This window comes from Lolium rigidum, chromosome 5 (genome assembly GCF_022539505.1).
Source record: "Lolium rigidum isolate FL_2022 chromosome 5, APGP_CSIRO_Lrig_0.1, whole genome shotgun sequence".
Lineage (NCBI taxonomy): Eukaryota > Viridiplantae > Streptophyta > Magnoliopsida > Poales > Poaceae > Lolium > Lolium rigidum.
Window position 1 is genome coordinate 181,173,510 of NC_061512.1, and position 16,860 is coordinate 181,190,369.

The following is a 16,860-nucleotide window of genomic DNA, read 5'->3' on the forward strand; positions in this document are numbered from 1 at the left end:
TACGAAGTAAGAGAGATCTACCACCTTAATGGTTGGAGCATGCATATTGTTAGAGAAGAACATTGGGCCGCTAACTAAAGCCATGATTCATGGTGGAAGTTTCGAGTTTTGGACACATATCCTCAATCTCATATGAGAATAATAATTGTTGCCACATGCTTATGCATTAAAGAGGAGTCCATTATCATGTTGTCCATGTTGTCCCGGTATGGATGTCTAAGTTGAGAATAATCAAAAGCGAGAAATCCAAAATGCGAGCTTTCTCCTTAGACCTTTGTACGGGCGGCATGGAGGTACCCCATTGTGACACTTGGTTAAAACATGTGCATTGCAAAGATCCGGTAGTCCAAGCTAATTAGGACAAGGTGCGGGCACTATTAGTATACTATGCATGAGGCTTGCAACTTGTAAGATATAATTTACATAACTCATATGCTTTATTACTACCGTTGACAAAATTGTTTCATGTTTTCAAAATAAAAGCTCTAGCACAAATATAGCAATCGATGCTTTCCTCTTTGAAGGACCATTCTTTTTACTTTTATGTTGAGTCAGTTCACCTATTTCTCTCCACCTCAAGAAGCAAAAACTTGTGTGAACTGTGCATTGATTCCTACATACTTGCATATTGCACTTGTTATATTACTCTATGTTGACAATTATCCATGAGATATACATGTTACAAGTTGAAAGCAACCGCTGAAACTTAATCTTCCTTTGTGTTGCTTCAATACCTTTACTTTGATTTATTGCTTTATGAGTTAACTCTTATGCAAGACTTATTGATGCTTGTCTTGAAGTACTATTCATGAAAAGTCTTTGCTTTATGATTCACTTGTTTACTCATGTCATTACCATTGTTTTGATCACTGCATTCATTACATATGTTTACAAATAGTATGATCAAGGTTATGATGGCATGTCACTTCAGAAATTATCTTTGTTATCGTTTTACCGCTCGGGACGAGCGAGAACTAAGCTTGGGGATGCTTGATACGTCTCCAACGTATCGATAATTTCTTATGATCCATGCCATATTATTGATGATACCTACATGTTTTATGCACACTTTATATCATTTTTGTGCGTTTTTCGGAATTAACCTATTGACAAGATGCCGAAGTGCCGATTGCTTTGTTTTACGCTATTTTTGGTTTCGAAATCCTAGTAACGAAATATTCTCGGAATTGGACGAAATCAAGACCCGGGGTCCTATTTTGCCACGAACCTTCCGGAAGACCGAAGAGCATACGAAGTGGGGCCACGAGGTGGCGACACCACAAGGCGGCACGGCCAAGGAGGGGCCGCGCCGCCCTATGGTGTGGGCCCCTCGTCGGCCCTCCGACTCCGCCCTTCCGCCTACTTAAAGCCTCCGTCGCGAAACCCCGAGGCGAAAAACCACGATACGGAAAACCTTCCCGGAGACGCCGCCGCCGCCAATCCAATCTCGGGGAATGCGGGAGATCTCCTTCGGCACCCTGCCGGAGAGGGGATTCATCTCCCGGAGGACTCTACACCGCCATGGTCGCCTCGGAGTGATGAGTGAGTAGTTCACCCCTGGACTATGGGTCCATAGCAGTAGCTAGATGGTTGTCTTCTCCTCATTGTGCTTCATTGTTGGATCTTGTGAGCTGCCTAACATGATCAAGATCATCTATCTGTAACACTCTATGTTGTGTTTGTCGGGATCCGATGGATAGAGAATACCATGTTATGTTAATTATCAAGTTATTACATATGTGTTGTTTATGATCTTGCATGCTCTCCGTTATTAGTAGAGGCTCCGGCCAAGTTGATGCTAGTAACTCCAAGAGGGAGTATTTATGCTCGATAGTGGGTTCATGCACATTGACACCAGGACGAGTGACAGAAAGTTCTAAGGTTGTGTTGTCTTTGTTGCCACTAGGGATAAAACATTGATGCTATGTCCGAGGATGTAGTTATTGATTACATTACGCACCATACTTAATGCAATTGTCATGTTGCTTAGCAACTTAATGCTGGAAGGGGTTCGGACGATAACCTGAAGGTGGACTTTTTAGGCATAGATGCGGTTGGATGGCGGTCTATGTACTTTGTCGTAATGCCCAATTAAATCTCACTTGTACTTATCATGACATGTATGTGCATTGTTATGCCCTCTCTATTTGTCAATTGCTCGATCTGTAATTTGTTCACCCAACATGCTTTTATCTTATGGGAGAGACACCTCTAGTGAGCTGTGGACCCCGGTCCATTCTTTAATACTTGAAATACAAATCTGTTGCAATACTTGTTTTTCTTGTTTTCTCTGCAAACAATCATCTTCCACACAATACGGTTAATCCTTTGTTACGGCAAGCCGGTGAGATTGACAACCTCACTTGTTTCGTTGGGGCAAAGTACTTTGGTTGTGTTGTGCGGGTTCCACGTTGGCGCCGGAATCCCTGGTGTTGCGCCGCACTACATCCCGCCGCCATCAACCTTCAACGTGCTTCTTGGCTCCTCCTGGTTCGATAAACCTTGGTTTCTTTCTGAGGGAAAACTTGCTGCTGTGCGCATCATACCTTCCTCTTGGGTTTCCCAACGAACGTGTGAAATACACGCCATCACGCCACAAAGGCGACAAGGCCACAAAGGCAACAACACGACTAAGGTCAACAAGCCCTCTAGGGAACTCACACGAACTCAGACGAGACTGAAACCCCGGAGAAAACCCAAACCGATGCACCTAATGCAATGGCTAAGAACACCACTAAGATGCCCAAGTTCTTCTCTCCCAAATTCCAACAAAGCTACAAAATCTATTGGGGGAATAAGGGAGGAAGAACAAATAGGAGGAGGAACACCAAATTACTCCAAGATCTAGATCTAGCAAGATCCCCTCACTTGGAGAGGGATTCACTTGGTGGAGCACTAGATTTAGATCTCCTCTCTCCTTTCCCCCAAAAAGATGCAACAAATAGTGGGGGGATCAAGAGGTGGATCAAGCTCTTCAAGATCAATAATGGAGGAGAGAGAATAGATGGGAAGAGCTAGCTTGGACGAAGGTGGGAGAGAGGTATATATAGGGGGGCCAGAAATATGACTGTTGGGGCTGGAAAACGGCCAGATTCGTGCCCAAACCGGTACTACCGCTTGTCGAAGCGGTACTACTGCTCGCGCACAAAATTGTGCAGAAACATGCAAAAAAACGACCCAAACCGGTACTACCGGATTTGGGAACGGTAGGGTGCAAATCTGAGCAAAGAGCAGAAGAAAGAGAGAGGAACAACAGACAGTAGGGTAGGTTGGGCCAGCAGCAGGGCGCAAGGTGGAGCAGCAGCAAGCAGCAGCGTGCAGCGTGAGCAGGGCGCAGAAAGCGAGCGGAGAAGCAGCTTGCGAGCGGGCGTGTGAACGCACCCGTGTGGGTGCGTATGGCACAGCTGGCGCGGGTCAATGCTCGAGCTCCCGCGCGGGATCGAGCGCAACGCTGGGAGCGAGCAACAGTAGCTGGGCCACAGCGTGGGGCGAGCGGGGCGAGGCGCTGGTGGGCTGGCGCGGGAGCTGGGCGGTTGCTTGGCTGGAGGCAGCCCAGGTGCGGGTGGAAAGAGCTAGGCTGAGGAAGGGGATGGCTTGGCCGGGCCGACCGGTAATTCTGGGCCCGGTACCGGTTCGATACCGGTCCGGATCCAGTGGCTCGCAGTGAGGTTGCCGGTACTGGCCAGTACTCACACGGAAGTACCGGCCAGCCCAATAAGAGCTTTTTCCATTTTCTTTTCCAAAAAACGAGTGATGCGGAAAACACAATAACTCAAGCTAAGCAACTCTGATTCGGGCGAAACCAATTTTGCTAGAAAGAGGACGACAAGAGCTACGTCCACACAAGGTGAAAACATGGGAAAGAGTGGAGGATGATTTTATATGCATTTAGAGGAACAATCTCTCAATATGGTAAACCGGGAAAAACATCCAATTCGAACACGCAACATGAGATGCATCCGGAATACGTTTCCGATTAGCTAGAGCTTGTCATGAGAATGAACACAGGCTCTAGAGCATCTGATGGATAAGAATCAACAACAACCAAGAAGCGCGATGCAATGCATGCAACGTTTGAGCTCTCTCCGATGATGCGACCAACTATCCTATCGAGCACAAACCTTGTTCTTGCGCGTTCCACTCGAGTCGGAAAGCTCCGTCTTCACCCTCTTCGTCATTGTACATGCCATCATCTTCTTCCAACATACACGCCACCGTCTTCATCCATCTTCTACGCACACAACCATCTTCATCCATCTTCTATGCCGTCTTCATCCCTCTTCATCTTCTACACCGTCTTCATCTCTCTTCGACACCGTCTTCTTCATTGCACTCGATCTTCTTCATCTTGCAATCTTGAGACCAACAAATGGCTCAAGCATTGCCTATGGACACGACCTAATAAAAAGTCTCAATACAACCATTAGTACATAGAGATTGTCATCAATTGCCAAAACCACATATGGTGGCTCCATGTCCTTTCAATATGAGACTGTAATATTGGCCTGTAGAGGCTATTGAAAATTGCTTTTGGACTTGGGTAGTCTACCCCCAGGTTTAAGTAGACGTCTTACCACTCTGACGCTAGGATTAGGTACTAAGTACTCTGTTCGTTGTGTATAACTGTGTATTGTGCTTATGTCTGTGTTTGAGCTCTTGTGTGTCCTTGTATGTGATGGTAAGGTCACCATATTTGAATGTGGTGAGGAGAAGCACAGTCTGGGTGCCTAAAATGGCAACCAAACACATGTGATGTGGCTGAACAGAGATGTAACACTTTATCGAGGCCGAAATCGAGGCTGCCTCCTGCCCGCCCAGCGTCCGCGTCCGATTTTTGCCGGCGAGCTCCATCCCCTCCATCGGCCGGCTCCAACCCCTCCCTTTTTGCGTCCAATTTTGGCCAGAATCCGACGATGCTGACGAATTTTGGCCGACTCCGGCGCTTGATTGTTGGGCTGAAATTTCCTTCGCGCCAACGCGGGAGTAGGGATGGGGTTCGAGCTCGGAAGGGCTCTCAAAACTGGGAAATTGGGGTTTCCACGACGGGAAACTGGATGGACTGAATATTTTTTTTCCAAATGGGGTCGGATGCGGGTGTTTGGACTGATCATTTTTCCAACCAAAACTGAAAATCGGTGGTTATTTTTCAGATGGGGTCGGATGCGATTTCTGCTAGAGATGCTCTTAATCCTGCAATACCTACAATCCTACATACCCGCTCACGTGGAGACTGGCCAAGCACAAACCAGCAGGAGACAAAGGGGATTTATCCCCCCTTCTTTTTTTCTTCCGCGGCACGGGAGATCTCGTCGCACGCCTGGTTGCTACGAAACTGATGCCGCTACTAAAATATAAGCTGACGTTCAGATCTAATCTTTCTACTACCCAACCCAGTGGATTGTCTAATAATTCGTCCGCTCCCATACAGAAAAGGGCGCCAGCCAGTTCATCCGCTGCCCCTTCCTAGTAATCCCCACCAACAAAGAAGATATACTATAGTTCTTGCTCAGCTCCAGCCACCCCAAATCTCTCCTTGTCGGCCACTCCCTCCCCAGGTCGGCTCATTCTTCTCCTTAGTTCGGAAGCGCTGCTAGGTTACTTGGATCGGAGACGCGTCAATTCCGTGCCCTTCTTGGAGTCTTGGATCCAAGAACCAGCCGGGACTTCTTGGATTTGGATCTCCCGCCTCTGCCTGCAATGGCGGCGCTCGTGGAGCTCTTCACGGGATCCTTTTCGTCCTCGGCGTCGGTGGACTGGGAGGCCGAGTCCTATCCGGCGTACGGCGACTACGTCGTGCTCCCCATCCTCGTCGCCTTCTTCCCCGCCTTGCGCTTCCTCCTTGACCGATTCGTCTTCGAGGTAAATTGTTTGACTTGCTTCCCTCTTCAGTTTAGTTGTTCATTGGATCCGGAATGCCCGTGTTAAGCGCTAGCTAGTTGCTGGATAAGCATTCCCCTTGAGTTCCTTGCTGTAGTATTGGTAGTCCTGGTCTTGTTCATGGATCAGTTAAGATTGGACTAGATTGCCCCTTCAAAAGAATTGATGTGGTTTACAGTTTCTATAACCATAAATCTGACATGTCAATTTGTTGTACTCCTGTGACTTTCTGTAACTCTGCGTGTTCAAACTATATGTATCAAATTATAAATAGATGGAAACTAGTAGCAGCTACAGACTATAGCACGGTAACAATGCACTGCATTTGATTAAGATTGTGCTGAATTGGGTTTGATAGAAGCTGTGATCATGTGACTGCGTTTTGTGAAGTTGCCTTCTTTTTAACACCATCAAATTGTAGACACGTTTTAGATGCCATGTGTTCCGTCTATTGAAAATTTGTAGAAACTACAAACTGTGCATTTTGATTGAGTTTGTGCTGGATTGGGTTTGGTAAAAAGCTGTGGTGATCGTGACTTTGTTTAGTGAAGTTGCGTTCTTTCTTAACATAATCATATCTTAGACACGTTCTTACATGCCACTTGTTTCCTGTCTTGTCCAAGGTAATAGTATTAACCACCTTAGCAAGATGGTAGTTTTAAGCATCTTCATGCTTAACTTCAAGCATCTTAACTGCAGTTTGTTGCTGGATAAGCTTTTTGATTGTGTTTGCTAAAAAGCTGAGGTCATCGTGACTGCGTTTTGTGAAGTTGCCTTCTATTTTAACATGATCAGATCGTAGAAACGTTCTTAGATGCCACGTGTTTCCTCTCTTGTTCAAGGTGGTACTTTAAGCATCTTAACAAGGGGGTAGTGAATCTGTTGTGAGGCAGGATATGACATTATCCAAGTTTATATAGAAAAATATAGAACGTGTACTATTGTACTGGAAGCAAATAACACTCTCTCTTATTTAACTTAGCTACAGCACTGCTCTTGAATCTATCTTGACTTAGATTTACTGCTGTTTTCCTATTATGAAAGCTCAAATGCATACTATTACGTAGTGATAATATCTTGAAAAGGTACTGATTTCATGATGATTCCTGTCCTTAATGACTGGATCCATTTACATGGTTATCGCAATTGCTACGAGATAGTAGTTCAATTTTAAAAAAAAAATCTAACTTGGTTGCAGTACCATTTAAGTATTATACCTATCCATTGTTGTATTACATGCAGTAACTCATGTTGAACACTTATATTAGTGTAATGTCTGAAGAGTAATGATAGATGACTAGCCTTCCAATGGTTATGAGTTTATATTGATAGAGGTAATCCTACACTAAGAAACTAACACAAAATGTCATTACGATTTATGGATATCTTCAGCCAGCATCAATTTCCATTCATGATAGGCACATGAGTAAGTGTTGGGGAATCCAAGCACTATTTTGAATTTGCGTTGTCTAGAATCTACTTTTAAAAGAGAGGAACTGAACTAAGCCAGAACTAACCAGTTTTGTGCCATCACTTGTCTTGGTACATAAGCTTGCTGGTGTGTTATATTTGCTGTGATGTCACAGTGCAGCTGTACGCTGAGCAAACCATTTGCAAGAATGGTGCAATCGTGACTGCAGTGATCGCTATTTAGTGTTTGTGCTATTCCAGTACATACATGCATGTATTATAGTCCGTTCATCTCACTCTGTTCGCAGGGATTAGCAAGGAGACTTATATTTGGGAAGGGATATGACAAGCTTGCCGAAACAGAAGACAGGAGAAAGAGAATCGATAAATTCAAGGAGTCCGCATGGAAATTTGTTTATTTTCTTTCTGCAGAAGTGCTTTCATTATCTGTAACATACAATGAGCCATGGTTTACAAATACCAGATACTTCTGGGTAGGGCCTGGCGAGCAGCTCTGGCCAGATCAAAAGATGAAGTAAGTGAGAGAAACAATGTCTTCTTCATTGCAAAACTGCTTTCACCCAAGAGGCTTCAACATTATATTTTTCTTTCTCCCAGGCTGAAGCTTAAGGCTGTATACATGTATGCTGCTGGATTTTACACATATTCCATCTTCGCTCTTCTGTTCTGGGAAACAAGACGCAAGGACTTCGGAGTCTCGATGTCTCACCATTTGGCAACAGTTGTTCTGGTTGTTATGTCATATATTTGCAGGTATGTAGATGAGTAATTGCCCTTTTTTATCATAAAGATACACATGGCATGGCCAGGTCTTGATGTTATTGCTATTGTTGAACAGATTGTCTCGTGCTGGCTCGGTCATTTTAGCTGTCCATGATGCAAGTGATATATTCCTAGAGATCGGAAAGATGGCCAAGTATAGTAGCTGTGAGGGGCTAGCTGTTGTGGCATTTCTGCTTTTTGTGGCTTCGTGGATCCTACTTCGGCTAATTATATTCCCTTTCTGGATCCTAAGAAGCACAAGGTAAACATCTACCTCAGCTTGTAGGTTGCTCTGGTGTCTGATGCCACTTGACCTATTTAGAAAGCAGCATTATACCACTAAAATCTGCAGCGCTCTGTTCATTGATTTGATGATCTTGTGGCTTTCAGCTATGAAGTAGCTGTGATCCTGACCAAGGAGAAAAAGGAATTTTATAGCTCGGTATACTACTATCTTTTCAACAGTCTCCTGTTCTCACTTCTAGTCCTTCACATATACTGGTGGGTACTTATTTACCGGATGCTAGTCAAACAAATCCAATCCAGAGGACGTGTTGGTGATGATGTTCGATCCGGTAAGTGATTCTCTTCTTGCCCATCTGTTTTGTTTCTTTTTGCAGCAGCATATTGATTTCTTATCTACCTGTGATCAAACAGATTCTGAAGGCGAAGATGATCATGAAGATTAATCTGTAGTTTGTTGGGTGCTTAACTGAAGAACTATATACAGTGTTCCCTACAGGAAGATACATCAGCCTAGGCACTGTTTTTTCACTAGAACAGATCATTCTCCAGTGTCAAACATGGTAGCCGTGATTGGCGAGTTGGTACTGCAGCTGCTTGTGCCATCATATACACAAGTTGATTTGTATTTTCCCCCCTTAGATCCTTTCCTCATTTAGTCATTTGTATAAAAGAATGAACATACTAAGTTTGTTCAATCTAGTAAGAATTAGTTGATTCATGATGCATTGGCATTGTCTTGTAGTATGTTGTGGCAATTCAGTTGACACTTGTGTATCTTGCATTCTAATTGGTATTCACGGCAAGAAGTTCCAAAGATATCCAAAACATTTCTTACTCTTGCTTCCCCATAACTGTCCTACCAGTACCACTGTTCACATTGTTAAGCAACTTGCTCCCTTTGATCCAAATTAGTTGGACTTTAACTTTGGCCTTGTAGATGTTGATATATCTTTACATAGACTTAGTTCAACTTAAATAAGTTTGATTACAAAAACAATTTAACTGCCTGTCAGAGTAGGAAATCTAGGGGTGTGTTCGTTTTTAGAACTGGGTGGAATGGAATGGAACTGTCATGGAACCGTTCCATTCCCGTGTTCGTTTTGGATAAAAAATTGTCACGGAACCGTTTCATTCTTGTGTTCTTTTCTAGAATGGGGTGGAATGGAATGGAATGAGAACGACATCAAACTCGATTAATTATTCTCCTAATATTGATTAATTATTGCTAAAATTAATTAATTATTGCTAAACTTGATTAATTATTCCTAATCTTAATTAATTATTGCTAAACTTAATTAAATTAGAGTTAATCATCCAGCATTACTGTGCTGTTCCACCTCGTCCGGCCGGACCGGTCGGTTCCGCATATTGAGGGAATATTCCTTTTTATGGAACCACTCCATTCCACCCCATTCCACTCCATCCCAGAAAAGAACACAAGAACGGGCTCACGGAATGGAACCGTTCCATTCCATTCCGGTTGGTTCCAGAAACGAACACACCCTAGAAGACATGGAGAGAGCCAGAGAGGTATATTGGTATTCACTGAACCATTTGTACAAGATAAGCCAGTAAAATAACTTCCAAGAGTTGGGCAACATGTCGATAACAGTATGATAGCTACATACATAATGGACACTGAGCCCACTTCAAAGAACAGGCCTCCAGCATGATGAATTGACTCTTAACAACAACATTGCCTTCACAATTGTATAAAGAAGAAAATCTGAACATAATATGCAATCTGGCTTAAGCTGAGAATTTTTCCACAAGCTTATTAACATGGAGAAGTACGTCATTGATGTGAGGGCGCATTGCAGGTTGTGGCTGAAGCATCCAGGTAATGAACTTGTGAAGTGCGTCAGGGTAAGGGCTCGGTACCCGTGGCCACTTTAACTGCACGTTCATGATTGCCAGTTGCAAGCTTCCTCCAGATTCACCAAGAGCATACTCAAAGGGAGAAACACCATACCTATGAAGAATGAAATGTGAACATCAGGCGTGTAATTACAGGCTACCTCCACAGTGGACATGTTGAGCTCGTTACTTTTCCAAGACCAAGACAGTTTGATTGTATCTCGAGTAACTTTAGAAAATATGTTTGCTTAAAGCCTCTACATAATTGAGTTTGATCTTTAAGTATAATTAAAGCAACAAGAGATGAAATTTATCAAGCATAGTGGTTTAATAATGCAACATGCCATAAGGGAACTTACATGATGGCATAAAGAGTGCATCCTAGCGACCAGATGTCTGTCCTCTCATCAATATCAGCATGACTTGGGCAGTCCCACAATTCAGGTGCGCGAAAAGGAGCAGAGCAATGCTCAGCTGCCCATTCCTGCAGCGAAGTGAGGTATACATCAGTACTGTTTAGACTGCCACTAACTTCTTCTAAGTAATAGTGGCCTACTGAAAGGTAACGGTCAGTCATTTAGATGATTTACTCGCTCTGAAGGAAAGAACAAAGTAATAGTCAAACTTCTTAGTTTGCGCAAAAATCTCAATCACGATCGTGGAACATAAAGATAATGCTAGAAACAGAAGAGCATTCCTAATAAATTCTCTAAACATCCGAAAAGTGAATACAATACTGTTGTTACTGAACAATGGCCGAACTTCCTAACAAAGGATTTACGGAAACCAAAAGCCAATATAGTATCATAAAGAGCTGTTTCTCCTGAAAACTGCATGGAGCTTAGACAAACCTGTAACCGTAATGCTTCAGAACGGGAACGGATTTTACTCTTTGCAGGTCTTGAACTTCCAAAATCCATCAATGTTGCCAGTGGTGCTTTTCCTCTTCGGCGGGTTATAAGAACATTGCCAGGCTTCACATCATTATGGGCATATGGTGGATCAAAACTGTGCATGTGCTTCAGTCCATCACAGAGCTGTTGGTAGAAATTGTATTAGTACAGAAAGGGAGATGCAAAATGCAACGGTTAACTATTCAATGGTATGCGGAGGATAGTCTAGAATTATTAGTACTTAACTCAGTATTTAATGTAAATTTTCAGTCAGTACTATGACAGGGGTAGAAAAATGAAACTGTGTTGTCACCTGTGATTGCATTCTACTCCTTGCATAGAATGCAATACAATTATGTAAGACAAAGTTTGAGTAATACTACACAAGAGAAATTAATGCAGAGTAGTATACAACAGCACTTAAGTTGTGCAACAGCTTGTTCTTCAAAAAAATCATGGAAAAATAACATAATAATAAATTGGCCAATATTGTACATGGACTTAATAAACGGTAAGGAATCACTAAAAAAAATAAACTCAAGAAATTGTTTGATATCTATCACCCTAACATCATATAGAAACAGTATACTGATACAATTGCCCAGTATGAAAAAAACCAACCTGTTGGAATATTTGCAAAATATCGACTACCGAATAGAATTCCTTCCTAGACTGCATGGCTTGAGCATTGTCAAACAGAGTACCATCCAAATAGACTGGGAAGAGTAAGTAGGCTTCATGGCTCCAATCTCCCTGTGTACTCTATATGTATCATATAAGTTATCTCAACATGGTATATGCCTTCAAAGTTATGATGAATAATAAAAATCAAGTTGCCTATAAGATGTTATCGCAGGCTAACACGCTGCTCAGTTTATTTTATTTGCTATATCTCTAGATTGTACTCATCAAACAAATATGCTTCAGACGGTCAGACATATATTTCTCGCGCTTTTTACAGTATTTAGCAAGCTCAACTAACTTGCCTAGCTTCAACATGATTTTCTGAAATTTTGCACATATATGATATTTAAGATTCTAGCTTTGCATATGGCACTACATGGCACGAAATACAGGTGGCAAAGATGTTACCTTAACCGCTATTATGGCATGGTCAAGAAGCGGCAGTAGATTGGGATGGTTGAACAAGGACGAAACGCGGATCTCCTCCTTCACCAGATCCAGTTGCTCCTTGCTCTGTATCAGCACCTTCTTCATAGCATATGTCCCGTCATCTGAGCCAACATTACCATGCCAGCATCAGAATCTTAATAAAACCTCCTAAATTCTCAGTTTCCCGCAAGAATTAAAAAAACAAAAACTTCAGTACTGTACAACAAGCGGTGTGATTCCAGAACTAATTAAACCCAGCTCATGAAAACATTAGTAGCAGGGCAGGTGAAATTTACACGATTTTTTAAAATAAAAAACAACAACAGCAAGATGCATTCGTCGGCTTGAGAAATGGAAAGGAATTGACGGATTCAAACCGAGCGCGCAGAACATGTAACAGACGCGAAACACTGAGGCGAGAGATCGCCGCGAGGCATGTGGGTCGGGATCGGGATCAGGTGGGGACCTGAGACGTGGGAGGGGTGCCTGCCGCGCGCGGAGGAGGCTTCGTGCTCCTTGACGAGGTAGACGAAGGCGAAGCCGCCCTCGCCGATCTGGCGGAGGACGCGGAAGCGGCGCTCGTTGATCCACACGTCGCCGCCGCCGGTCGCCGCGTCGTAGAGCGCGTTGAGCCCCGAGATGGAGCAGCCCATCCTCCCTCGCCGCCGGCGAACCCGGGCGCGCGTTCTTGTCGCCGGCGACCACTGGCGATGGCGAGGGTGGGTGTCAGCTGTTGCTTCGCTCCGACGGTTCGATGCTCTCACGGGTCCACCAGCAGACGATGACTTTGCTCCTCTCCGTCTTTGCTTGCTGTGTACGCTTTACTGGACAGGACACGTACTCCTAGTAGAAAGTCAAAATTGCGAACTGCGCAAACTTTCTACAATCTAATTCAAGGCTCCTTTGATTTATAAGATAGGGAAAGTATAGTATATGGAAAATATAGGGTTGAAATTCCATGCTCATTTAAATCCTATAGGAAGATGATGAAGTGCGACACCGAGAAGGATCCGAGGAGGAAGGTGGGGTTCCTCGGCGAACAGGCCCGTTTGGTCCACCTCCAGTGCTTGCGCGCCCTCCTGCGCCTCCTCTTTGAACACAGCGGCCGGATCCTCCTGTACCTCCCTAGGATGACGACGCGCTGCCCTACTACAACGAGGAGGCCAAAGATGATAGTGACGACCTCGTCGGCTGCGTCTTCCACGCCTGGCAGACGACCATGGAGGAGGGCTGGGAGTTCCAGCTGCCGGCGGCGACGGCCGACGAAGATATAGAGAGGCTTGGCATCCTCGTGTCAGAGGTGGACCGACCGGTGCGTCCGCTGCTGCCCCGGTACGCCACCGACATCATGCCGTCAGGCCTCACGGAGGATGAGGCCCTCCAACGGCGCTGCAGAACTTGGTCCCGCACCTGCCGCCGCCTCCACCTCGGTCGTTCAATCCGTGGGCTACTCCACCTCCACCTCCGTCGTTCAATCTGTGCTCGACAACAAGCACGAGGAGTAGGCTAGGGTAGCAGACGGTACGAGCGCCTTTTAGTTTTAGTTTTTTTTTCCTTTATTCACTATGTAAATTATGTTTCTCTTGAATGTGTTGACACTGGTTTTATTTATTTTATTTCTTTTATATTCCATGGGATCAAAGAAGATTGGTTTCCTAAGGTACATGAATTCGAAATTCTAGCTCTCCTCGACCGATTCGGACACACCGTCTCTCTCACACATAGCGTCGATTCGTGCCCGGTGGCAGTCGATAATTTCAATTGCGACTTGTGGTCTTGGCCGGGGCAACCAGCCAGACTACTAGAGACACGCTCGATTCAGTCTGATGGCTCGTTTGCTTGCCCGGTCCGCCGGCCGTGTGCTCCGGCGATCTCTCCCGCAGGGGCCCTTTCAGCGGCAGCCGTACTTGGATAATCCGCGCCTCTACAGCTCCGATGGCGTAAATAAGGTAAATCCAGACAACTGTTTCTTTTCATTACAGAAATCATACATGTAAGACAAGCACATGATTTTTTTTTTAATCTGACATATGAGTCTGCAAAAGAACCACTAAAACAATTTACTCTTGTGCTCAATCTACCACTCTTTTAGATATAGCTGTCCACACATATAGTGCTCTTAAGTGAGCCTCTCCCTCTGAACTTAACAATGGTGCACCAATGAGTAGCTGGTAGGTAGTGTTTAAGTAAGTACCCTTCATTCCTACACATACAACCATCGGAAACTCTTGCACACTCAAATCGTCCCAACGATGTCTTCCCTCTCGCGCATCACATTAAAGGCATGGAAAATACTACCAAAGCATGAACCAAATCTGAGAATCTATAGGAAACGAGGATAATAATTTTTTTTCTCTATTTTGTCAATGCATAATAATATCATCGCTTGTCTAATAATAGTTCCCATTATCTCCGCAGCACTCCTGCACGATAGAGAAAACGCTTGCTCAACGCATTGATAACAGCCTCACCAGCATTGAGGCAAACATAGCTGAGTGCTGTCGTACCCAGCGTGCTATAAGTGAAAAACTTGAAGTTATACTACAGAAGGAAATAGAGAATGAGTTAGCGTAAGCAAGCAATTCATTGTTCCGCATATGTATGCAGCACACACATGTATATTTTTGGTTATCCTAGTTATGATTTCTTTTGACTTGCAGGGAAAAGAAACGCGAGAGGGTTGTACTCAGTGCCTTTGCTGTTCTTGGTATTGCCCTTTGTGCTGGAGAGTACTATTTGGTGGAGTCAAGAAGAAACAGCCGGCACAGTTAAACCTCTAATTAGTAGAATATCCATTTGAACCTTACGTTGGAACTGTTTTGCTTGTACTGTATATGACTATGTCCTCGACATTGAGTTATGAGCTTTACGTGGTGGAATAAATTGCGGATCTTTGCTTTTTTGAGCAACCTGAATTTTCATTTCCCCGTCAAGGAGAAACAAAATCTAATGAGCTGAGATGCCAGTCCCCATCAGGGATGAAAAAGTGGATGGGGGGGGGGGGGGGGGGAACTGTCAAAAGTTGTAGTCCATTCACCGATTCACTATTGTTTATCAGTAACCTTGTAAATGCAAAATATTAGAGTTAAGATGACAGAACTACCATCTCTCTATCCTTGTCTAAGATATAGTAGTAGTATAAGATGGACAAAGGAAGCAAAACGGAATTTCTTCAAACAAAAAAATACTCACATTTTAGGATTTTGCATGGTCTTTAAGCTGATATTTTCACCACCATTTTATTACTAAAATATTTTGCGTAATATAAATATACAATACTGATCTGAAGTTACATATGTTAGCACTTTTCCCTTTTTATGTAATATCTTTTTTATAAATTTGGTCAAACATACATAAGCTCAACTTAAGCAAATTCTAGGAAGTTTGAAACTTGGGGATTATCACAGTCCATACATACCACACATTAAACTTCATGCAGATCATTTCCCCAATATGATTGTAGCTGTATGCAAAAGGTGAACACAAATATTTTGGAATTCTGTTCAGTTAATTCATGATTTTTTGTCCTTTTGGTCTTAAGAGAGGCGGTTTTCCTATAAGTTATATGCAAAAAAAAAAAAATTGCAGGTAAGTTATATGCAAATTTAATACACAATAGCCTACAAACAATGTGATGAAGGGATACATGCTCATGATCGGCCACTTGGGAGTAGCATGTCTAACAGTAGGCTAACTAAATCTAACAGGTTCAGAATCATGTCATGTTATGAAAATAGGACTGCGCCGTATTTCCGTATGCTTCCCTACGGTTGATACTTCACTTAGAAATGGCTAGAATCACAGAGCATATTAACTGAATTACTATGCCTCACACAGTAAATTCCAGAGCTCTACATATCCAGATTCAGTCAGACAGGTGAGCATGGTAAATTTGAAGTTACCTCCTCCGCAATGGTGTCTAGTCACCCGTTAATATCCACAGTAACGTGCTCTCGCTGTTCAGAACACTGCCTCCTAGTCAAATTGCTGCACCGGCTCCACATCATCGACACCCCTTGGGTCAAGTGGTCTGGAGCGAGCTGGGCGATGTCTCTGCCTTTGGCAAAGGGTGCTCTGCTCTCGATGGTGATCACTAGGGCTCCCTCAAGCGGTTGATCCCTCCTCTACAGCTCCATGAACCATGACCATTGTCACGATCGGGACTGGTGTGAGGAACTGAGGACCTCGTTCTGGCATGACGCCTGGCTCCTGGGCGGCGCCCTGGCTGTCTCCTTGCCAGCCCTCTTCTCCCACGCCACCTTTGACGAGGTGTCAGTGGCCCAGATCCTCCCTCGAGCACGGGGTGGCAAACTTCGTCGTGCCATGACTGACCAGGACTCCTTCTCCGCCACTGACGACGTCTGGCATCTTGGTCAGTGCTCCACCTCCAAGAACGCGCTTCAGGCGTCCGACGGCTACAAGCTCTGCATTTTTGGCGGGGGCGTCTCCCCCATGCTAACTTCATTTGGCACAACCGGGCAGCCGGCCGTCCTCGCCCCTCTGTTTCTTCAGCTGGCTGCTACTCCAGGCCAGAGTCTACACTGGTGACCTCCTTTGAAGAAGACAATGGTCGATGCTGAGCACAATTGCCCTCTGCCCGGCCGTGATCTAGACTGCAAGCCACATGGCCCTGCACTCTGACGCCACTTACGTGCAACCTGGCGTGGACGTTGCTGGCCCA

General features: G+C 44.3%; 2 protein-coding genes across 3 annotated transcripts; one reads left to right on the plus strand and one right to left on the minus strand.

Annotated features, from left to right (window-relative positions):
- Nucleotides 1–5,236: 5,236 nt before the first annotated feature.
- On the plus strand, nt 5,237–9,143 carry LOC124652171 (ASC1-like protein 1). Its single transcript, XM_047191192.1, has 6 exons — nt 5,237–5,859; nt 7,596–7,822; nt 7,906–8,061; nt 8,147–8,332; nt 8,461–8,645; nt 8,728–9,143. Exons 1-6 carry the CDS (start codon nt 5,698–5,700, stop codon nt 8,757–8,759), a joined length of 948 nt encoding a protein of 315 aa, XP_047047148.1. The 5' UTR covers nt 5,237–5,697; the 3' UTR covers nt 8,760–9,143.
- Nucleotides 9,144–9,829: 686 nt separating this feature from the next.
- On the minus strand, nt 9,830–12,847 carry LOC124652169 (probable serine/threonine-protein kinase DDB_G0291350). 2 transcript variants are annotated; one of them, XM_047191191.1, is made up of 6 exons: nt 12,646–12,847; nt 12,159–12,301; nt 11,688–11,819; nt 11,025–11,210; nt 10,533–10,657; nt 9,830–10,288 (listed from the first exon to the last, which is right to left on the minus strand). In XM_047191191.1, the coding sequence occupies exons 1-6, from the start codon at nt 12,830–12,832 to the stop codon at nt 10,066–10,068; spliced, it is 996 nt and encodes a 331-aa protein (XP_047047147.1). In that variant the 5' UTR covers nt 12,833–12,847; the 3' UTR covers nt 9,830–10,065. The 2 variants fall into 2 exon arrangements, with proteins under 2 accessions (XP_047047147.1, XP_047047146.1); XM_047191190.1 differs by having other exon boundaries at nt 11,688–11,828.
- Nucleotides 12,848–16,860: the final 4,013 nt, after the last annotated feature.